The following is a 23,315-nucleotide window of genomic DNA, read 5'->3' on the forward strand; positions in this document are numbered from 1 at the left end:
GTGACTCTGGATCAGGGCCTGTCATTCAGGAAGAGTATCTCTGATGGCTGGTGACTCTGCTGGTGTCCCTGCCTGCTGGCTGGTGCAGCACTGGGCATCAGGTACCTCACCCGCTTCCAGAAGGCCGACGTAGCCGTGGTAGCGCCCCGTGCTGCCCCATTCCACCTGAGGGGGGTGCTGCTGCGGATCAGCAGCTGCAGTGTGGGGGGCAGGTGCGTGAAGCTCATGTCCCCCAGCTGAATCAGGATCACAGTCACCCCACTCTGCATCAGGGCATGGTGAAGCCCCAGCTGCCAGTCGTACTGCAGCGCAGCACCCGGACCTTTGACCTCTGACCCTGACCCGGAGGTCGGGGTGAGGATGACCATCAGCCTCCTGCTCAGCCGTATGCACCTCTCCGCCAGCTCCATGCAGTCTGGGAGGGGGCGGGGCCAGGAGGGGATGGGGGCGGGGCCAGCAGGGGATGGAGAAAGCGAGTGAGGGAACGGGAAGAGGAGAGGTGATGGAGAAGAGGAGGGGATGGAGAATAGGAAGAGGGGAGGAGGGGCAGGGGGAGGAGAAGAGAAGGAGGGGATGGAAGAGAAGAAAGAGAGCAGGAGGAGAAGGAGAGGAGGATATGGGATGAGAGGAGGGGGGAGGGGAGGAAGAAAAAAGGGGTGAAGGAGAGGGGGAGGACAGAAGATGCAGTAGGGGAGAGGGGAGGGGTCAGGGAGGAGGGAAGAGATAAAGAAGATGGTGTGCATGCAGAGAAACAGGATTGAGTCTGTGTTTTTCTCACATCTGTCAAGTTGTTACTAAGTGCATTTCAGAGCACAGGGCACTGCACTTACCCCACCCCTAGAATAACCTTCCCATGTCGACCTCTAACCCCAACCGGCACAACCTCTAACCCTGAACAGTATCTCACCCTCTCCTGGCAGGTTGTCTCTGCCGTGGATGAAGAGGCGGAGGCCACACTGGTTCTCCAGGACATAGGGCAGAACACTGGTGACGAACAGGCCCAGTCTCTCCTCCATGGCCTGGTCTAGTCCCTGGCGCTGGTACGCCACATATGCATCATACACCTTCCCATCTGCAGAACACACACAAAGAGCTGCTCTACCACACACACAAAGAGATGCTCTACCACACCCACACGGATGCCCGACTGTACTATACAAAAAAACTGCTCTATTCGATTTTTCTTCATTTGATGTTTTCTTCGCGAGTACAGTCTTTTTTTTGTCTTCGAAAGTGTGTGGAATCAGAGGTGAACGAACACAAAGAGCTCTGCGCTATTCAGGGTTAGAGTGCCCCCTTGTGGCGGGGTTTGAAACCAGCACGCAGCCACCTGCAGTGTTCTCGCTGTAGTCTGCCTCCCCCCCGTGTATAGTCCTGGAGCATCTGACAGTGCTCACCTTCAGGACAGCTGTAGGAGCGCAGCAGCCATCTGAAGAAGAGAGCCAGGTCGATGGCAAAGTGTCGGACGGCCAGTGCAGCCGGCAGGGCCAGCAGCAGGATACACACTCCCCCCACTAGAGGGAGCAACAGGGAGGCTGAGGGGCAAAAGACAGCAGGAGGGAATCAGCTCGATTACAGAGGGGTGTTCAAGTTTGTAAGTGTGTGTGTGTGACAGTATTTGCAAACCTTCAGGCTTGAGAAACAGAGCAGCAACTGTGATGCTCTGGTCGGTCATGGCATTGCATTTAAACGTGGAGTGGAAGTCCTTGACAGAAACTCTGTCTATGGTTAAGACAGACTTGAAGATGTACAGCTTCTTGGTTGTTACATACTCGCTATATATGTAGAATAAACACATCAGTGAGGTCATCAGCAAACATGAGATACGTACAAGGACAATATAATGTATGTATGTGTGTGTGTGTGCGTTTGTGGACCTGGTGAGGTTTTGACTGTAGCCCTCCAAGTCGTCAGCCTTCTGTCCATTCACGTTCCACCACACCCAACAATCTTTAATGTTTGTTCCACAATGCGCAGAGCAGGTCAGAGTCTTAATGGAGCCTGGCATAATACATAACTACATGATGAAGATTGCCCACTTTTTCCGTGGGCCAGTAATAATATTCTGCCCATGCCCAAGTGTCAGGCTCACCCATCACTGCCGTCTCCGTGGATCCGTTGGCTGGGGTGTTGATGATTGGTGGATAGTAAGCCAAGGGTTCTGGAGGAAGAGCACACACCACATGTCCTTCCCAACAGCCTACTCAACACAGCCTTCTCAGCTCTACCTACTCAACACAGCCTTTTCAGCTCTCCCTACTCAACACATCCTTCTCAACACAGCCTACTCAACACAGCCTACTCAACACAGCCTTCTCAACACAGCCTTCTCAACACAGCCTACTCAACACAGCCTACTCAACTCTCCCTACTCAACACAGCCTACTCAACACAGCCTTCTCAACACAGCCTTCTCAACACAGCCTTCTCAACACAGCCTACTCAACACAGCCTTCTCAGCTCTCCCTACTCAACACAGCCTTCTCAACACAGCCTACTCAACACAGCCTACTCAACACAGCCTACTCAACACAGCCTTCTCAACACAGCCTTCTCAACACAGCCTACTCAACACAGCCAACTCAACTCTCCCTACTCAACTCTCCCTACTCAACTCTCCCTACTCAACACAGCCTTCTTAACACAGCCTACTCAACACAGCCTTCTCAACACAGCCTTCTCAACACAGCCTACTCAACACAGCCTTCTCAACACAGCCTACTCAACACAGCCTACTCAACACAGCCTTCTCAGCTCTCCCTACTCAACACAGCCTACTCAACACAGCCTACTCAACACAGCCTTCTCAACACAGCCTACTCAACTCTCCCTACTCAACACAGCCTTCTCAACACAGACTACTCAACTCTCCCTACTCAACACAGCCTTCTCAGCTCTCCCTACTCAACACAGCCTACTCAACACAGCCTACTCAACACAGCCTTCTCAACACAGCCTTCTCAACACAGCCTACTAACACAGCCTCAACACAGCCTTCTTCTCAACACAGCCTACTCAACACAGCCTTCTCAACACAGCCTTCTCAACACAGCCTACTCAACACAGCCTTCTCAACACAGCCTTCTCAACACAGCCTACTCAACACAGCCTTCTCAACACAGCCTTCTCAACACAGCCTACTCAACACAGCCTTCTCAACACAGCCTTCTCAACACAGCCTACTCAACACAGCCTTTTCAACACAGCCTACTCAACACAGCCTACTCAACACAGCCTACTCAAAACAGCCTACTCAACTCTCCCTACTCAACACAGCCTTCTCAACACAGCCTACTCAACACAGCCTTCTCAACACAGCCTTCTCAACACAGCCTACTCAACACAGCCTTCTCAACACAGCCTTCTCAACACAGCCTACTCAACACAGCCTTCTCAACACAGCCTTCTCAACACAGCCTACTCAACACAGCCTTCTCAACACAGCCTTCTCAACACAGCCTACTCAACACAGCCTTCTCAACACAGCCTACTCAACACAGCCTACTCAACACAGCCTTTTCAACACAGCCTACTCAACACAGCCTACTCAACACAGCCTACTCAAAACAGCCTACTCAACTCTCCCTACTCAACACAGCCTTCTCAACACAGCCTACTCAACACAGCCTTCTCAACACAGCCTTCTCAACACAGCCTAGTCAACAAAGCCTTCTCAACACAGCCTACTCAACACAGCCTACTCAACACAGCCTTCTCAACTCTCCCTACTCAACACAGCCTTCTCAACACAGCCTACTCAACACAGCCTACTCAACTCTCCCTACTCAACACAGCCTTCTCAACACAGCCTACTCAACACAGCCTTCTCAACACAGCCTTCTCAACACAGCCTACTCAACACAGCCTTCTCAACACAGCCTACTCAACACAGCCTACTCAACACAGCCTTCTCAACACAGCCTACTCAACACAGCCTACTCAACACAGCCTACTCAACTCTCCCTACTCAACACAGCCTTCTCAACACAGCCTACTCAACACAGCCTTCTCAACACAGCCTACTCAACACAGCCTACTCAACACAGCCTTCTCAACACAGCCTACTCAACACAGCCTACTCAACACAGCCTACTCAACTCTCCCTACTCAACACAGCCTTCTCAACACAGCCTACTCAACACAGCCTTCTCAACACAGCCTACTCAACACAGCCTACTCAACACAGCCTACTCAACACAGCCTACTCAACTCTCTCTACTCAACACAGCCTACTCAACACAGCCTACTCAACTCGCCCTACTCAACACAGCCTTCTCAACATAGCCTACTCAACTCTCTCTACCGAACACAGCCTACTCAACACAGCCTACTCAACTCGCCCTACTCAACACAGCCTTCTCAACACAGCCTTATCAACACAGCCTTCTCAACACAGCCTACTCAACACAGCCTACTCAACACAGCCTACTCAACACAGCCTTATCAACACAGCCTACTCAACTCACTCTACTCAACACAGCCTTAACAAGGGGAAGAAAGATGACGTGGCCTAAGTGAACTCCCACATTATTGGTTTAAAGATCCTTATATTTACCCACAGGCACGATTATTCCTCCCCTTCTGTAATACCAATTTGTGTTGTATTTTATATCATTGGAAAGCCTGATTAGTCACCTTTACAACGAGGTACAAATTGCAAGAATTGTGCATTCGTGGAATGAGCAACACAGCTAACCGTGTGGGTAGCGGCCCAAAGAAATGTGCCAAAATCCCCTGCAATAATTTTCTGTTGGAATTCACTCTCGTTTTGAGCTGCTTGGTGGATTGGATAATTGCACTCTCCCACAGTAATAAGGAAAAAACAACACATATTGGCCATTTTTACACTTTATTCATTTTACACTGTCAGGGACCTCAGTAGCGTGTGGAAGATCCATATGCAGCCACCACAGCTTGGCACCTCCTCCTCATGCTGGTCACCAACCTGGTCACACACTGCTTTAGGATGGCATCCCATTCCTCAACCAGGATTTGTCGCAAGTCAGCCAACATGTTTGCGTTGGTCACTCTGGCACGTACAGCACGCCCAAGCTGATCCCACTTGAAGCTCAAAATGAGAGTGAATACCAACAGAAGAATATTGCAGGGGATTTTGGCCCATTTTTTTACCCACACGGTTAGCTGTGTTGCTCATTCCACAAATGCACGATCCTTACAATTTGTACCTCGTTGTAAAGGTGACTAATCAGGCGTTCCAACGAGGTACAAAGGAGGTACAGGCGTTCCAATGCCCCTGAGCCTGATGGATTTTGCAGTGAGTTTTATGAAGAGTTACTTGAGATGTTTTATGATTTATGTTTATGGCTCTCTGCGTCTTCCTCAGTCACTGCAGGCAGCAAATATTGATTCCAGTTCATCATACAAGCCAATAGCACTCTTGTATTCGGACCAAAAAACATTGTCACACACTTTGGATATCGGATTGAAGCTTATCCTGCCCTTAATCATTAACGGCAATCAAACTGGTTTATTGGAGGAAGTCAGTTATGTAATAATGTAAGACAATTTCTTACTGCAATGCTGGCATTCCAGCAAAGAAATTAAGATGGGCCGGTACTCACCCTAGATGCTGAAAAAGCTTTTGAAAGTATAGAGTGGTCCTCACATTTTATGTTATCTTGATTTTGGGTGTTTACAAAGGTCATTTACATTTGAAAGGATTGTAAATCTAGTTCCTCAAGTAAATTGTAGCAAACCGTAGTCAATTGTAATCAAATAAAACTTAATTTCCCAACAACAAAATTGTGGCTAGTGAAATTGCTGAGTGGCTAGGAAAACCACTAGCCACAGTGTCTGGTGAGCAACATTTTTTATGTCAAGCGCTGCCTGGGTGACAACTTTATAAACAGTAAAACATATTCTTGTCTTCATGTGTACTACATCAGTTTTACAAGGTATGACATCAATTCCTAAACCACCTGGGCCCTAAAATTTCAACTGTTTTGTTAAGTGGATTTCCCTGAACAAGGATAATTTGCACCATTTGCATGGGACTCGAGTGTGCTTTTTGGGTAACTGTCATTGAAATTAGCTGGGGGGTTTTTGTGTGTGTGTTTGTCTAGTGTTGTAATGTTCGCTTACTGATGTTGGTTGTTAAAAGGCTGTCTTTGTTTCAAACAGAGTCCAATCAAAGTTTTCTTTTGAACACCCTTCACAGCTTAGCCCCCATCTCTCTGTGTATAGTTAGTATCCTGTGTTACCTTTGACATTCAGCCACCTGGACGCAGAGCTGTTGTACACTTCCTGGTTGTGTGTCCAGGTACACACACACGTGTAGTTGGCCTCGTCAGCCTTGGTGGCATTGCGCACCCATAGCAAGCTGCTTTTCTCAGATGGAAGGAGACGTAAGTTCTGAAAAACAAAAAGGAAACAGCAGTTGCTCAATCATCCAATGACCTTGTCAACCAATTTACCAGTCATCCCACCAATTAGCCCAGTGTTTCCCAAACTTTTTTGAGCCGCGGCACATTGTTTACATTTACAAAATCCTGGGGCACACCACCAACCAAAATGACACAAAATCACACTCTAACACAGTACATATTAGATTAGATGACCTTTATTATAATACATGTAGTTAATAATATTGTTTTTTAATGTATTTATACTTAGTGTGAAACCTGGGGCTGTTTCGATGAACACAAAATGGATATCCTGGCAGTAATGGAAGACAGACACATACGAAGCTCTTCCTGTTTTTAGTCTCTCTCTGTTTTTAGTTTTTATCGCAGTCAAGCTTCAGAAGCTCAGCTCACGCAGATATGTGGTTGAAAACGGGAGCAATGTCATAATAGCTTCATTGGCTAGAAGGGGGAACTCCTTGGCAACAGATAACCAGAAACTGTCTAAAGGAAGATCAGCAAAGTTTAGCTTTAAAGCATGATCTTGTTTCAGTTCAATGAGTTCCTGGTGTAAATGTATCTTTGGCGATTAAAAGTCGGGGGGCGGGGGCCCATACCAATATTCTTTCAGGGGGCCCAGAATCCCTAGAAACAGCCCTGCTCACGGCACGGCACATTACTGTGGCACACTGGTTGGGAAACACTGAATTAGCCAACAAGCCAACCAGTAATCCAGTAGTACAATCTACTCAACAAGCCAACCAACTAATCAGTCAACCAGTCAACTATCCAGTCCACCAACCATATTAACTAACCAGCCCAAGGGGATGTAGGCCTACCCTATACCAGCTGAAGTTTCCTTCACACTCCCCAAGTTTGTAGTTGGGCCATTTGATGTCAATGTTGACCGACGACTCGGAGATGTTCGAGAACAAGACACGGGGACGCGGCTCGGCGGGTAAAACGATCACCTTGGTTACAGACAAGAAGCATCTGTCCGGTGAAGCCCTCCTGGAGACGGCACAGAGGCACAAACACACAAACACACGAGCACGTCTTAGCACGGTAAGACAAAGACATGCATTGGCTAGAAAAAGTACAGGATGTCGTGCCGGGGTCGTCTTGGTCACCCATAGCTGTAATAGTGTTCCGAGTCATTGAGGAGGAGGGGGAGGAAGAGGAGAAGGGAGCCGTGCTGATGCACACGCTGGCCCTCGGAGGAGGAGATCTCCTCGGTGCCGTCGCGGTACCACCGGGGATCCGTCACGTCGGCCAGAGCGTCATTGGACACCTTGGCATGCAGACGAAGACCCTCCCCCTCCAGCACCTGCAGCCGGTCCCCCTCATCCTCCGGCAGGCACCAGGACAATTCTTCTAGAGATTCATCTGGACCAGAGGGTGAACCACAGAAAAATACCTTGTCTATTATTTAACACAATACGTGTTTGTACAGCACATGTACTTTTCTGTGGGGGTGACGTAGGCCTGTGAGTGTGAGATGTAGCCTTGTGAGTGGGTGTGATGTAGCGAGGTACCTGGAGGTTCGGTAACTTCTCCACAGGTTGACACCCAGGCCAGGGCCAGCATCAGATATTCTCGGATGGGGACAGACATCTCTCTGGGCTACGGAGGAGAGGGGAGAGGTGAGGGGAGAGGTGAAGTGAGGGGAGAGGTGAGATGAGGTGAGGGGAGAGGTGAGGTGAGATGAGGTGAGGGGAGAGATGAGGGGAGAGGTGACGGGAGAGATGAGGGGAGGGGTGAAGGGAGAGGTGAGGGGAGAAGTGAGATGAGAGATTAGAGGAGGAGTGAGGGGAGAGGTGAGGGAGAGATTAGGGGAGGAGTGAGGGGAGAGGTCAGGAGAGATATTAGGGGAGGTGAGGGGAGGAGTGAGGGGAGAGGTAAGAGATTAGGGAGGAGTGAGGGGAGAGGTGAGGGGAGAGATTAGGAGAGGGTTGAGGGGAGAGATTAGGGGAGGGGAGAAGTGAAGGGAGAGATTAGGAGAGGGGAGAGGTGAGGGGCGAGGTGAGGGGAGGGATGAGGGGAGAGATTAGGAGAAGGGAGAGGTGAGGGGAGAGATTAGGAGAGGGGTGAGGCGAGGGGTGAGGGGAGAGATTAGGGGAGGGGTGAGGGGAGAGGAAGGGTGAGGGGAGAGGGTTGTCAGGGGTGCAGAACAAGAGGACCCAAACACAGGAGAGGATCAAAAGAATGAAGATATAGTAACTAACAAAAAAAAACTCTGCAACTAAAGTACACGGTTACAAACTGCTGCTTTTTGCGTAGTTGCAAAAAACCAGCAACGTTTAGGGACAGGAACATAAAGGAACAAATTTACACTTTGAATCCTTTGTACCTTGTACCTTTATTTACTTGCCTGAATGCTGCAATGCAATTTCCTTACAGGGATCAATAGAGTTCAAGTCTTTTATTTGTCAGGTGCACAGAGCAACACAAGGTTAGACTGGGCACTGAAATTCTTAAGACAAGACAACGCAAGCACTTGGCATAACATAACATATAAGTACACAGAACAAATTTACATCTATGCTGAGCTTAGATAAGTGAACTTCCTAAATATACAGATAGCAATAAATAAACGACTATACTAACCCTAACACTAAAACTTCCTAAATTACAGATAACAATAAATAGTACGCTATACTAACCCTAATACACAAAAAAAAAAAAAAAAAAAAAAAAAAAAAAAACCTGTTACAACCCTATAAACTAATCTAACCTAAATGGAGTACAGTGTAGTAGTGCAAATTTACAGATCAGTGACTTTGTCAATGACCAAAGAGAGCTAATCTGCTCTTTATATTTAGTCATTTAGCAGACGCTCTTATCCAGAGCGACTTACAGCAAGTACAGGGACATTCCCCCGAGGCAAGTTGGATGAAGTGCCTTGCCCAACTTGCACAATTTGCACAACGTCATTTAACTCGGACGGGAATCGAACTGGCGACCTTCAGATTACTAGGCCGATTCCCTAATTGCTCAACCACCTGACTCCCATCAAAATATTTATGATATTCATGTGGAATCATGTGTTGAGTAGAAATGTCAATAAAAAAAAATCAGTGGGCCACTTCTTTCAAGCCAATTAGGTTCCAGTAATTTAGTTCCAGCTAATCACTTTCATCGAGATGGCCTGTCGCCATTGGTTTATTTTGTGAAATTACTGTCAATCAACAGTGAGTGGGCTGGAGGAAAGTCTGGAAGTTCAGACAATAATTGGGGGAGCTGGTTCTCATACCAGAACTTATTTTATAATATGACCTAGTGCAGCTTTAATGCTTTCAATGTCCTGTACATGTTTTGTACGGTGTTGTTTGTCGTCAATTTGACCTGAGGATGTCTTACATTTATCAAACATAAAAGACATATAAACATTTTACACTCATTTGTTTTGGATGATCTTGAGATGAGAACATGCAATTTCATAATCTTCCATAACTGCTTTAGGTCCCCAATCTAACAGTTCCATACCTCTGACTTAGTCAGTGAGATGTTATGGTGATTTTCATATTTTCTCAAATTTGTGTGATAGGTATAATGGAAATGTAGGTGTGGAGTTGGAGTTAAGTTATTTTAAGGGCTATATGGGTATTTAACAGTACCTAACAGTACCCAACAGTACCTGACAAAAACCAATCCCTGACACATAATTTTTATCACAATCATTGTCTGGAGGTTTACATTGCTCGGGTAAATTATATATATTTTTTGTACATTTGAAGAACACGGGAGGGTTGAACTTCTAGCTTTTAATTAAATTATAGTATGTATAATAGTGTCTCCGTTAAAACCATAGATACAGTATAACATACTATACTGGATGGCCTGAAATATGCTACAGGATGGACTGAAATGCCTGACCAAGATACAGAGGAGGAGAATTACGTTGAAAAGATTCAGCTTATTTGAGTTTTAAGAACTGATACTTAAACATTCTGTCAGCAGTGATATCATTAAGCATTTGCTATAGATCAAGTTCAGTAAAAGGCTTTAAATTTAAGGTCTTAATATCCATTTAAAAAAATTGTCTATAACCAGGACATAAAAAAGCAATACTCACTTTATATGCAACCTTGGCAAACAACAGGAGTTGCTTCCTGCTAACTGTGCTCTGTGCTTCATTTGGTCTAATTATTATAGAGAGGGTAGGTGTATTCTGTAGACTCTAACATCTGATATAAATCTACATGGTAGTCAGAATGTGCAGCTGCAAACAACCAACAAACTAAACACACATAGGGACACACAAATACAGTACACACAGAATCCAAACATCCACATGTAATCCAAACAGTCCTACATTGCTGTTAGTGAACAGCCATGACTCTTTCTACATTGTTGTTGGTGAACAGCCCTAAACCTACATTGCTGTTGGTGAACAGCCATGATTCTCTACATTGCTGTTGGTGAACAGCCCTGAACCTACATTGCTGTTGGTGAACAGCCATGACTCTCTACATTGCTGTTGGTGAACAGCCCTAAACCTACATTGCTGCAGGTGAACAGCCATGACTCTCTACATTGCAGTTGGTGAACAGCAGCTTTAAAGATACCTTCAACACCAGGCCACCCAGGTCACTGGCATACTGTATCATGGTCTCTCTATCATGGTCTATGAGAGGAGACAGAAGGTTCTTCCACAGAACTTTTTTGGCCTGACATTTAACTCAGGGGTTGCAATGTTCTAATGTCCTAATTTGGTTATTGGATAGAGCTCATGAGTTCCGTATTACTTGCCTATCAGTTATAACATGCCTCCAAAGCCTGGGAGAAAGTTCAGGGTATGAACACTTGTTCCATAACTTTCCATTTAGATGGATGCTATGTTTTTCCAACATCAATCCTTCTCTCAAGGATCCCTCTCAGATCAGCCTGATTCACATAAGGACAAACTGACATATTTAAAAGCAGTCTTAATTCACTAGGGCCCATCCTCCAGTTTTCTGCTCTGACAGAACCTTGTAGAATAACCATCCTAAAATCCAAACAAACACAAATACTCTTATTGTAAAGGAGGAAATGTGTGTACGAATGCTTTCACATAGTAATAACCAAGCAATTTCATTGTATTACAACACAGTAGTACTAAACGTTTCAACATCGCAACAAACAGTTGGATTTAAGTATTTAAATCTTAAAAGCTTTAGCCTAGTACTGACAGATTTGTTAAAGCATAATAATAAGGTATCAGTAATGTTCAATTATGTTCTAGTAAGCTTTATCACCGGAAATGTTGTTTGAAGGATGTTTATCTGTCAATCTGCTAGCGTCACCTATCCTGTTCAACACAACCTGATTGTGGAAACTGATTGTTCAGAAAGTCAGATATAGTTTTTCTTGATTGCTAACACACAAAAATAGTATGTGTAAGCCATCCTCAAAAAAACATTTGCCAATCCCCGTCAGAAAGACCATGTACCCCACTCTTTAAACACAATTTACCCTTTTTTGACACATTACTCAGGTTCATTCACACTTCTTTGCAAAAGTCTAAACGCCTCTCACTTTACCGTATTTTACAAACGCTATGACAATTTTTTCAATACTTTTAACACGTTTCCTAAACTCTTGACTCAGTGACAGCGGTGTGTAAAGGGTTTTCAGAAGGTTGAATTGATTTGAGGGCTTTTTGTGTATTTTGAATGCAAAGTTTGGTTTCTATGACAGATAATATGGTTTTGACTACAGTGTTTGATTTTGGGTCAAAAGTCAAGGGTTTGGCCAAACAGTCGAAGTATGAGGATGTGTGTTTAGAGTTTGGAGAAAACACAGTACACATTCAAGAAATGTGTCTTGGCAATTGAGAAAAACTGTAATACATTGTCACTCCCAACACTCATTTCTGGTACGACACATCCACACACAAACCTACAGACACACGGGATATAGATAAGAAAAACATTTTTTATAACATTATGGGCACTTCAGTAGTCATACTTCATAGACAATACATCTACATAAATTCACATTGCTATCATGATATAATAAAACATTTCACATTCAAATACAAGTACACTTCACATTTGATTCATACATACAAATGTAAACGTGCAGAACATCCACTTATCATTCTGCAACAAAGATATTTTAAGTTATAATTAGAGCTCAGTATAAAATTTAAATCCTTCATGTCAGACCTTGTCATGATCATGTCAGCTGTTAGAGCTACATGTTTCTTTTCTTTGAAAATACAATGACTTAAACCCCATCACGGCACAGCAGGTTAGGGATCAGTAGCAGGGAAATGCTGCCAACAAGGCTAAGCAGGCGAGGAAAATGGCATACACCAAGCGTGTCCCCTGACTAATTACTTTGATATCCCTGAGCTGGGTGAGAGAGGGAGACAGGCTGGGTGGGAGAGAGAGAGAGAAAAGTTGGGTAAGAGAGAGAAACATAGAGGGACAGAGGGAATATGTTGGGAAAAAGAGAGAGTGAGAGAGAAGCTGGATGAGAGAGGGAGAGAGAAGGAATGTGAGAGAGAGAGGGGAAGCTGGAGCATGGGGATGTGAGAGATGGAGAGAAAGAGAGACAGAGAGGGGCTGGGCGAGAGAGAGAGAGAGAGGGGCTGGGCGAGAGAGGGAGAGAGGGGCCGGCCCTCAGACTGTCCCCAGGGTGCTCTCTCCAGGCTCAGAGGGCATGTGGTATCTTAGACATTTCCAGAAGCGTCCACTGGGGGGCGCCGTGGGGCTGCCTGCAGGTCTGGCCTTCCACCTCAGAGCCCCCTGCTTCTTGTGGATGTATCTCAGGGACTCTGGCAGGGCAGAGTAGTCCACGTGGGCGTCAGCCTCCACCAGGATCACCCTGAGGCTGCTGTGGACCAGGGCCTGGTGCAGGCCCATCCTCTGGTCATAGTCCTGTTGCCATAGTGACTTCTGCTCCACGCTGGAGATGCTGCTCCCTGACAGGACGATGATAAGTCTGCGGCTTCTCTCCATCGCCTGGGCAACCGCGTCGTGCATTGCTGTGGAGGATTGTCATGTTGACATGGAGCATCAGTAGGTTGTACTTGGGGCAAATAAGAGTATTTCTTATTTGACACTTGGAATGTAAGTTCTATTCTAAGTGTTTATGTGTGTGTATGCGTGTGTGTGCACCTTCCCCAGGGGTGTCATCTCGTCCTCTGACGTACAGCGTGTACCCGTGCTGTCTCTCCAGGACTTCGGGCAGCATGTGCAGGGCAAAGGTCATCGCCCTGGACGAACACATTGCATCGCCATGGAGATAACTCACAAAGGCATCAAAGAGCTTTCCATCTGGAGCTGCAGAGGAGAGAAGAGGACATGGAACACAATGTAGACTTGACCTTGAAAAGACAACATCCTCTTCAAAGGAACAGATAAACCAAGCTTGTTTTCTCACTTGTCATCCTCCTGAACACACGGGGGCGCAGTTTCCTGTAGACCAGCACCAGGTCCACCTTGAACAGGAAGCCAAAGACCACGACCAAGATGACCACAGGTAAGACCAGAGGCAGGCTCACACCAGTGTAGAAGAACCTGTGATCAGCTACATGTTGAAGACATCCAAAAAGAGAGAGATAAAAGTGAGTAAATTTTTTTAATTGTTTTGTTTAATGAACCAAAATCTGGATGTTTGTTACATACATAAGCATTGCCCAACCAACTTTAATCTTTTAGTGGACTTTTCAAATTGGAATAGCATCCGTAGATACAATCCCTACTATGGGGAAGTTGTAAGTCAGCCACTTGTGTGAGTGTATTGTATATGTGCGTGTATGTGTGTATGCATGTGAGCATGCACATGTATGTGTGTGTTAGGTGTGTGTTCAAGGTTTGTTTGTGTGTGTATGGGCATGCGCAGGTGCATGGTGGTTACCAGGCTGTAGCCGCAGCACGCCGGTATCCTTGCCCAGGGGGTTGATGACCACGCATTTCAGCTCAGCGCCCAGGAAGTCCACCAGGACCTCGGAGATGTTGAGTGTGGACTGGAGGTAGACATTTTCCCCCTCGCGAACACTGGGGGACCAGGACATCACAGACCAGTCACCGCCTGGGGGCCACCAGCCCATGGCTCAGAAGCCACATGTGGCTCTTTGACCATTCGTGTGGCTCCCACACAATTTTGGGATTAATTCTACAATTTATGGTAAGTACCCTAAAACTTCAGAGTCGCAAATAGGGTTTTGGAATGCAGCCATAGCGTGTCTCAATAGCATCATGAACGTGCACATTTAGATCAATAGGGGACATGGGTAGTAAGGCTTTACAAAAAAAACAGTTTTTAAAACCAACCACTTTGTCAGTGCCATACAACTCAACCCATGGAGCCTAGTCTAGTCAGCGTAAAAGTAAACAACATGAAAAACGAGTGAATCCAGCGGTATGACTAAATGTTTTAATGGCATAAAAAAGTGAAAAAGGGAAGACAAATGCAAACATTTCTTTGAAGAATGGACTGACTCTTATGCAGTCATTGCTTATGTGGCTGGGTGGTCAGTATGTTTGATCAGCTGTGAGACGTTCCCCCAGAATAAAACATTTTGAGAGACACCCCTCCTCTTACAGTGAAAAGTAACTGGAGATGCCAGACAGAAGGCAATGGCCGCCAGAGGTAAATCTGTTCTTCATTTACGTACCTACACTACAATACATAAGCTGAAAAAGGCAAAAGGCAAACTAGAAATTGTTTTTGTTGTGATTATCATTTTGAATGAATAGATGGCAAAACATTGTTGATATCTGTGTTTTTCTTAAATTCAAAACAAGTTTTTCACCCACTGGGGCTCCCAATGTACCCATTGATTAAAATGGCTCGACATCACAAAGATTGCCGACACGTAGACTAGAGGCTGCTTCACACAACTGTTCACTGTGAAGTTTGCTACTCAACACCCAAACACTCGCACACATAAAGACAACTCACAAATCCCAGGAGTCTCTGAGCTGTTGAAACTCGTCAATGTGTTTGCCATCGATATTCCAGTAACCATGGATACCCTCCACATCCTCACCAGCACCGACCCAGGCAGAGCAGGTTAGCTGCAGACTGGAACCTGGGACCAACAAAGCAACACACAGATGTCCTTTACAAGATGCCCAGACACAACACGCTTTGAGTCTCTGAAGCTTCAGCAAGGTGTGTTAGTAATCAGTACTAGCCTGGTTCAACTGTGATAATTTCCTGCCTGGGGTACTTCACCTTGGGCATCTGAAGAACTTCAGCTAGACACACACACACACAATGTTGACATAGTTATGAGTTTGAACAAGATTAAGAGTAAACATACAGCGTCTAACAGAACTTCATCTAGACAGACACACTAACACACACATTATACACACAGATAGGAGTTTAAATTGAATTAACAGTAACCATAAAGTATCTCTCCCTAATATTACCACGGCATTCGAAATTGATAGGATGTATGACATTTGTTCAGTTAAGTTCAGTCAAAGTTGTTCAACATGTGTTACCATGGGTTACAGAGAGCCTCATGCTTCTGGAGGCATTGTAGTTGTGCCCCTCCAGAGAGAAGTCCACCATGCAGGTGTACACTCCATCAGCCTCTTGTGACACGTCAGGGACTCTCAGCACAGGTTCAGAAACATCCACTGGCCTGCAGTTCTGAACCAGACAAAAACAAGGAGAAAGTACAGAAAGGATCTGAAGAATTATTTCAAAGTCCCTTTCTTCATTTTCCTAGACAAAGTCATGTTGGTCATGTGGATGATGTACTGTAGTGGACATAAAGCTCTGGAAAGAATTGAGAGACCACTGCATTTTTTTTCTTTCATTTAATGAAAAAAAGTAGAGAAGGACAATTTTGAGTGAGGAACTGAAGGGTAAAATTTGCAGTGGCCTCTTAGATTTTACCCTTCTGTACCTCACTCACAATTGTCCTACTCAACTTTTTTTTTTTATGAAGGAGAAAAAGGTGCAGTCGTCTAAAAAAAATTCCAGAGCTGTATTTATGGTAAGTCTTGGGTAGAAACTATGCTGTGCATTTGTGGTTGTCTGTAGGTGTTTTGTGTCACTTTAATTTCTGTAGTCGTGTGTGAGTGAGAGAGGGGGATTTCCAACCTAGGGGATGGTTTTGGAAAGGCTTCCTGTAATTTGAGAGGTACTTTAAAAGGTATATGAAAGGTATAACTTGAAAAACAAGACATTGTTTAAAAAAACAAAGACAAAACAAAGAGTGTGTATGTGTGTGTCAATATGAATAGCTCTACAGTGTAGATCAGGACAGTAGGCTATACTACAGTAGATGCAGTCAAACATACGGCCCACCACAACTGGCCCACCACATGGTCCCACCCACTAAATGAGATTGCAAAGTGTGAAATTTGGAGAGAAGTCATTCATTCTGAGTTTTCAATAAAATGCTTTTCATGATTTGTTCATAGTCTATTTGAGGGAAGTTTAGCAACTCTAAGCAGTGGCTGTAGCCTTCGTTAATCGTGTTCAGTGAGTTTTTTAAAATTATATCTCCACAGTCTTAAGATGTGTAAAACAAATTGGGTTCAAGGAATCCAAGTACTCAACCACTCAAACTGTCTCACTCCAAACTAGCCAAAATGTGACCAAACAAACCAGGGACAGCAGCAAACCATTCCCTTCTTAAACTGACAGTCCACATAAGCGTAAACACTTCCATAAATAAAAGAGACCTATCCCAATTATATAAAACACCAATATAAAGAGATACCATGCTTGACAATAGGCTATTACAAAAAAAAAGAATAATGTGAACAATAATCTTGAAAATGTCATGCAACTTAGAAAGTGACTAATCACAGCCAAACCACATGTGGGCCACACAGTAAGCTGGTTTCCACAACCTACTTCAATGAAAATACTGCTTCAGAAGCTTTTCCACCCTGACAGTTCCTTGAAAAACAACTGACTACTTATTGTGGTCATGTTTAAAGACATTGGCCGGGTTTCCCAGATTCGTTTAGAAAATCTTAACGCTCAGAGCTTCTTTGGAGCTGTAATACGTGTTGTCAAGCCTTCAGCTCCTCCAGTAGGTGGCCAGGCAGCAGCTGCTTCTGATAGACAATCAATGCCAATTAATGAAGGACAAGACCCTTAAAAAGGGGCATGTTGGCACAGCAAGAAGGAGGACATTGGTGGGCATTTGTAGAGGGGACATTGGTGGGCATTTGTAAGCGGACATTGGTGGGCATTTGTACGGTGACATAGTGGAGCGAACAGCGGAGCGATGAATATGGACTGGTGAAGTTGCGACCCTTGTTTTATTAGTGCCTTTTAAACTTTTGTATTACTTTTTGTTTTAATCGTAGATGTATGGTCAGTGTCTTTATCAGTGTTGTATCTGTAGTTATCCACACTTAGACCTTGACTTGCCGTGTAACCTCACTGCCGTTTGGAGTGCGTGTGCCTGTGTTGTGTGCGTGTGTTAACCTAGTGTGTCGTGTTAACACGTTGACGGGTGTTTTGCAGTGCTTATTTTACCGTGGTGTGTGTGAATTGGCTTATAGAGCATACGCTGTATTAGGACACTAAAACCTATGCTCTGCTGTTTCTTTAGATGTATGTAATAAATTTGTGATACTGAAGTTTGTGGAGTTTACCGGTGGTCCCATTCCAGATCCATAAGTTAGAGCAAGCAATCGAACCATTACAGAGCGTTCTAAGAACGCTCTAGAACGTTGCTCTTAGAACGTTCTTTAGAAGCTCTTATCGTTAAGAGCTTCTTAACGAATCTGGGAAACCCGGACATTATGTATTGTGCCAAATGTTGTCAATCAGCAATTTCACTGCTGATTGACAAGTGAAGTTAAATACAAATAAGTTAAATACGATATAGTATGTATAATATGCTATATACACCCATCAGCCATAACATTATGACCAGATTTAACTCCTACCTTAAACCACCTTATGCGTGCGTTTCTGTCCAGGATGAAGACATGGTCCTGCTTGCAGGGGATGTAATCGTTTTTTCCCTGGGTTAGAGACCGGTTCTCGTCAGGCACAGGGCATGGCCCTGGGTCCACAGACACAGAAAACTCATTTTCCCAGGATTCATTGTCGTTCCTGCTATTACAGATACAAGAAGGATTAATGAATCCAATTTGACCCCTTGAAATGCATTCAAACTACTCAGAAACCGTAATGATGTCCAGGGTAGGTTTAAATGTGGTTGGAGCTGTTGCTTCTCTGCTAGTACATTCTCACCTGGCCTTACAGGTGTACAGTCCACCATGGTCGTGCTGGGCGGGTAGGAACCACAGCGAGCCATTTCTGACCTCTACTCCCAGGGGAAGCCCTGGGCCCGGACTGCCTCCTCTGGTCCAGTTCACACAGTCAGATCCCTCACTGCAGCCAGCACATGAGAGCTGGAAGAAGTGGCCTGAAGTCACATGGTAGCTATCCAGGGCCCCCTTGTGGCCTGTTGAAGACAGGCAGCAGAGCAGCTTGAAATCAGCTAATGATGTGGGACAACAGGACAACACAATGGAGAAGTACAACTGCAATAACACTTCCAAGAAATGACCTATGAAATTCAAGTCTGTCGCTTTAATAAAACATTCAAAAAATGTTTTACTGTTATTTAAGCAATACTTAGTTAAAAACGTATTATTTGAAATATAAGTCTGGCAATGGGAATTGGGATTTCAATAAAACTGGAAAAATCACAGTAAGACACAATGGCAATAGCACGCAACAACAGCCAATAACTACAACAGCAACTGCATGTGCAAACCAGCACCAGCATGAAGAAGAAAAGCCCACCACAGTGACAGTACCAGACCCATCATGTGACAGCAAGAGTGAGTGATTGACCCCTTGACTGAGGGGATGGTGATAAAACTGTTCTTGAGATCTTTCTGAAACTCTTTTGGTCAAGGTAAGCTATAGCGTACATAATATAAAGAGTATTGTATCCTGTATGTGTCTACATACAGGACCCTTTATTCAAAAACAGAACTAACAGTGCAAAAAATCTTCAGAAAGTGCACAAACTGGCACACAATTTTGAAAAAGTTATTAAGATTAGCGTGGATTTAATTCTATTTTCAGAGATGAGCAATTTATTTGAATTTTGTTAAAAATGTTATTGAAAATTCAAGTGGGCCAGACTTTATTAAAATAATCTGGTGTATATTTTAGGTTTTGTGACACAATTTTGAAAAAGTAATTAAGATTTGCTAGGATTAAGCTATTTTAGTGATTACTGATTTACTATAATTTTATTTGAAACGTCATTGAAAAAGTAAAGGCTGTGGAAGTATACCAGACATTGTTAGAATCATCTGGTGTCCGTTTGAGGTTTTATATTCATAACATAATTAGAAAAGTCATAATTTAAAAAAATTGTTTGGGTAGTTTTCACCCGGTCCCTAACGCGACTGAATGATTGAAAAAAACGAGTCTGTCCCTTCCTGAACAACCAGCATCAAATGATACTATTTAACAATAATATATATATATAATTATTATTTTTAGGGGTGCTGAGACAAAATTTAGAAGTGCTTGCAGAGCACCCCTAAAAAGGGTCTAAAATCGACACTTTTCTACAGATAATTTTATCAGATTTTCCCTTGGTGTGAGGTGTGTTAAGAGTGACCGAGCCTGCTCGGAAGAACGTCAGAGTCGCCCCGATCATGTGTGGGGGGAGCCAAACGGTTAAGTCAATGATTTTTTTGTCCTCTTGTTTGTGGTCTCTCACATTTAAAAAAACTTATAAGATAAAAAAAAGATTTTAGTGTGTACCCAGCATTATTTAACAACGTCTCTCCGCTAGTCTTTCCTTTACCTCCGCTCTGCTCCGCGCTCAACTCAACTTAAAAAAAAAGATATACTCAAACATCTCCGCGAATAATAGTCGCGCGACACAACGAATTGATTATGAAATTTGTTGCCAACTCTTTTAATAATAAAGTTTATCGATTTGTTGTTGCAGCCATACTCTTGATGATTGACTATATTTATCATATGTTCTGTACCTCTCTGTCACCGACAGTCTCTGCAGTCAGGTTTCTTCAATTTTTCCTCAATTAGTTTCATTCTGAGTTTTTCCTTGTCATCCTTGAGGGTGTAAGTTGGTTGAAGGGCAGTTATATGGGCGTATGTGAAAGAATCTGGGACATATAAAAAAGGGTATACAAATAAAATGTATGCTGTGAAGTACCACAGCATCTAGTGATATGGTCTGAGTTATACCTGATGAGTATAGCTCAGTGATATTGCATTTGACTGCAGATCAAGTCCCAAGTTCAAATCTCCCCCTGTAAAGTGCTTAAGTGAAAATGTACAGTGTTTATAATTCCGGGAATCTGTGTGTGTGTTCGTTCTGTCAACATGTTCAGAATGACAAATAAATAAATTAAATGATATCTCAGTTATCTAAAAAACTTGCATTATATGAAGTTGTACTATGAACAACGACCGCATGTATGGCCAGATGAGCACTGCTGACTGACAATGCTGGCACAAAAGTCTGAATTAATTTATTTTAAAGGGTTTTCTTTACAGGTGAAATTCTAGCCAGATAACTAACAGCAAGACAATATCAAATAAAGTGGATACTTAATTTTCAGTATCAATAAGTGAACATTTGTTATAATAGCAGCATCAAAGGGAGAGCATCGCAGGCACAGCACAGTACTAGTATACTACAAGACAATACAATTTGGTGGTGGCTTCCTAATGTGTGAAACCCCAATGTGTGAACATACACCAACACTACTAACACAGAGTAACACCACAATTACCTCATCGTCAGATTCAAAACAAGATTAGGCTAAATCTCTGTAGTTGACTTCAGTTGAGAAATCATTACGTGTGTCAGTCCGAGAGAGATACACTGAGAGGGGAAAGCATGGCACTGTACCATGCATTAACTCAGATAAGGCATGCTAATAAACATCCCTGGTGATGCAGGAGCTGGAGGCTGTGTCCATCGTCAGTAGTATCATAACAGGGCCGAGTTTTTGGAACTTTTGAAAATTTCCTTGCCATTATAAGATGTGGGTGGGTGACATTTAACTGGGTTCATGAAAATGAGGCCAATAGGTTAGGGCAGCACAATGTGTGTGTTGCATGTCTCTGACCTATTTTGAGATTGGAGACAGGATGTAGGAAGACCACAAAGTCGTTTTTTTTTAAATGGGACTGAGGCTAAAGTATCAGTAAAATCTCTAAGAGAAACATATATAGGGCTGTGAAGTATCTTAACCAATTATACAATCTAAAATAACAATATGTCTTCCCATTGTCACCATGCAAGAAGACATAAGAATATAACCCTCAGATTCCTGCAACCTTCCAGGAAACAGCCCAAGAAAAAAGCCTATAGTACCTTCAACAAAACATTCCACTGTTTGACAAATTCAAATAACCTACGATTCGACCCTCAGTGAAAATGTATTTTAAAATCTTTTAAATAATGACTGCTTTAGCCGATGTACTCTTTCAATTTCTCTGCCAGACTTCTTACCGTGTTCAACAGTTGACGGGATCATTGACGGGATCAGTAGAAAAAGAATGCCGATGTAAACCTCCTGCATTATAGTCAACACCTGTGGAAGGAGACAATATCAACGGATACCATTGTTAATGTGTGTAATTATGAAGACTATACACGTTCTGTGTTCGATCATGTGTGGGCTACCGAAGGATTTGGACATTTCCTGTGAGTTAACTTATATTCAGCAATGTTGAGGACTTCCCAACAACAACAAAGGGGAAGTGAAACCGCAAAAGACGGACTTATTTTCCGAATAAGTATTGTCCGCTCAGGTCTTGTAATTTAAGCCATTACTGAAAAAATACAAACAAATAAGTTATGATTTGTGAAAGTTCTTACAAGAAAAGAAAAGCCAATGACTACAACAATCCTATATAATAACTTGATGCATAGCCTAGTATAGTAGTAGTAGTAGTAGTAGTTGAAGTAGTAGTAGTGTGTGAAATACAGTACACCAACAGACATACAGTGTAGGACGTAATAGCTGTAGGCCTTATACCACAATACACCTGGTTTGTGATCTGTCAGGTTTAGGCTACCGCCGCGTTCATAAAAACCTCGCTCTTGAAATACTGGACTGGTTTAGCGAACAAAACACCGCACCTGTTCAACACTAAGATATCATTTCTGATGAACTCTAGTGAAAAACAGTAGGTCTACAGTCAATGGAACATGCGATATAATCCAAACAGATCAAGCTCAAATTTACCTGTATGACATTCGTTTTAGGTAGCGTCTTCGGTTTCGGAGTTTCCCATCCTCTTGTGAAACCGTGGTGTAGGGTTTACCGTGCAGCAGGGTTTATACGCCCAACGTTCCACATCAAGCAAGCGCTTCAAATCAGCGTCCGGTGTTGTAGGCTACCTTTCACAATGTAGCTTTTATGTTTATGGCACTTAAGAGGTGTGACGGAAAGAGATATGTTACTCTATTGGTTGTCAACGCAATCTTCAGGGACGCCCCAGCCCTGCATGTTCTAGTGTTGGAGCAGGGAAACATCTAAGATGCAGGGCATGCCTGCTATGGGGTATTCCAGAAAAGTTGGTTATGCGACAATGCAACATATATGTTATAACCGGGCAAGTAAACTCTCCAGCTGACACACAATGTTGCAGCAACTTGCTGGCAATGTTGCTACAACGCTGGGTGTCAGATGAGGAAATTGCCATAAAAATGATTTTTATAACTGCTAGTTTCACTGATACCGGTGTTCTGTACGGGAGGTATTAACTCGCACTGGTTTGTAAGGATGAGATGAGAGTGCACGAAGAGCGAGGGGGAGAGAGCGCAAAGAGGGAGGAGAAAGCATGGAGAGGCGGTAGAGAGTGCAAGTGTCTCGCTAAATATTTTTATAAAAGAGTGAGAAAGTTTACCAATAGTGTGGACCATGGGCGTATCTAGCCCCCCTAAAAGTTTAATTAGCCCCCCCCCCAAAAAATAATATATATATAAAAAATATATAGGCTATATAGCCTATATAT

The 23,315-nt window shown here is 43.8% G+C and overlaps 2 protein-coding genes across 3 annotated transcripts; both read right to left on the reverse strand.

The window, feature by feature from the left end:
* Positions 1 to 10,500, reverse strand: LOC124485466 (interleukin-1 receptor-like 1). The gene is made up of 11 exons (XM_047047099.1): positions 10,438 to 10,500; positions 7,898 to 7,985; positions 7,493 to 7,748; positions 7,202 to 7,373; positions 6,222 to 6,372; positions 2,093 to 2,161; positions 1,878 to 2,001; positions 1,627 to 1,775; positions 1,398 to 1,535; positions 908 to 1,072; positions 1 to 415 (listed from the first exon to the last, which is right to left on the reverse strand). Exons 2-11 carry the CDS (start codon positions 7,974 to 7,976, stop codon positions 12 to 14), a joined length of 1,707 nt encoding a protein of 568 aa, XP_046903055.1. The 5' UTR covers positions 7,977 to 7,985; positions 10,438 to 10,500; the 3' UTR covers positions 1 to 11.
* A 1,763-nt stretch (positions 10,501 to 12,263) lies between these two features.
* Positions 12,264 to 22,736, reverse strand: LOC124485725 (interleukin-1 receptor type 1-like). 2 transcript variants are annotated; one of them, XM_047047485.1, is made up of 11 exons: positions 22,544 to 22,736; positions 21,805 to 21,886; positions 18,540 to 18,753; positions 18,230 to 18,398; positions 15,812 to 15,962; positions 15,497 to 15,559; positions 15,261 to 15,390; positions 14,214 to 14,353; positions 13,737 to 13,883; positions 13,472 to 13,636; positions 12,264 to 13,338 (listed from the first exon to the last, which is right to left on the reverse strand). In XM_047047485.1, the coding sequence occupies exons 2-11, from the start codon at positions 21,872 to 21,874 to the stop codon at positions 12,974 to 12,976; spliced, it is 1,614 nt and encodes a 537-aa protein (XP_046903441.1). In that variant the 5' UTR covers positions 21,875 to 21,886; positions 22,544 to 22,736; the 3' UTR covers positions 12,264 to 12,973. The 2 variants fall into 2 exon arrangements, with proteins under 2 accessions (XP_046903441.1, XP_046903440.1); XM_047047484.1 differs by having other exon boundaries at positions 18,230 to 18,401.
* Positions 22,737 to 23,315: the final 579 nt, after the last annotated feature.

Source organism: Hypomesus transpacificus, chromosome 23 (assembly GCF_021917145.1).
Source record: "Hypomesus transpacificus isolate Combined female chromosome 23, fHypTra1, whole genome shotgun sequence".
Lineage (NCBI taxonomy): Eukaryota > Metazoa > Chordata > Actinopteri > Osmeriformes > Osmeridae > Hypomesus > Hypomesus transpacificus.

Coding starts and splice junctions, on each gene's coding strand:
- LOC124485466 (XM_047047099.1), bottom strand. CDS start 7,976: ATGTCTGTCCCCATCCGAGAATATCTGATGCTGGCCCTGGCCTGGGTG. Junction 2,162..6,221: donor CAGGTGGCTGAATGTCAAAG/GTAACACAGGAT, acceptor CTCTTCCTCCAG/AACCCTTGGCTTACTATCCA. Junction 1,776..1,877: donor TACAGTCAAAACCTCACCAG/GTCCACAAACGC, acceptor CTACATATATAG/CGAGTATGTAACAACCAAGA.
- LOC124485725 (XM_047047484.1), bottom strand. CDS start 21,874: ATGCAGGAGGTTTACATCGGCATTCTTTTTCTACTGATCCCGTCAATG. Junction 15,963..18,229: donor CACGCATAAGGTGGTTTAAG/GTAGGAGTTAAA, acceptor TGTCTGGTTCAG/AACTGCAGGCCAGTGGATGT. Junction 15,391..15,496: donor AATTATCACAGTTGAACCAG/GCTAGTACTGAT, acceptor TGTTGGTCCCAG/GTTCCAGTCTGCAGCTAACC.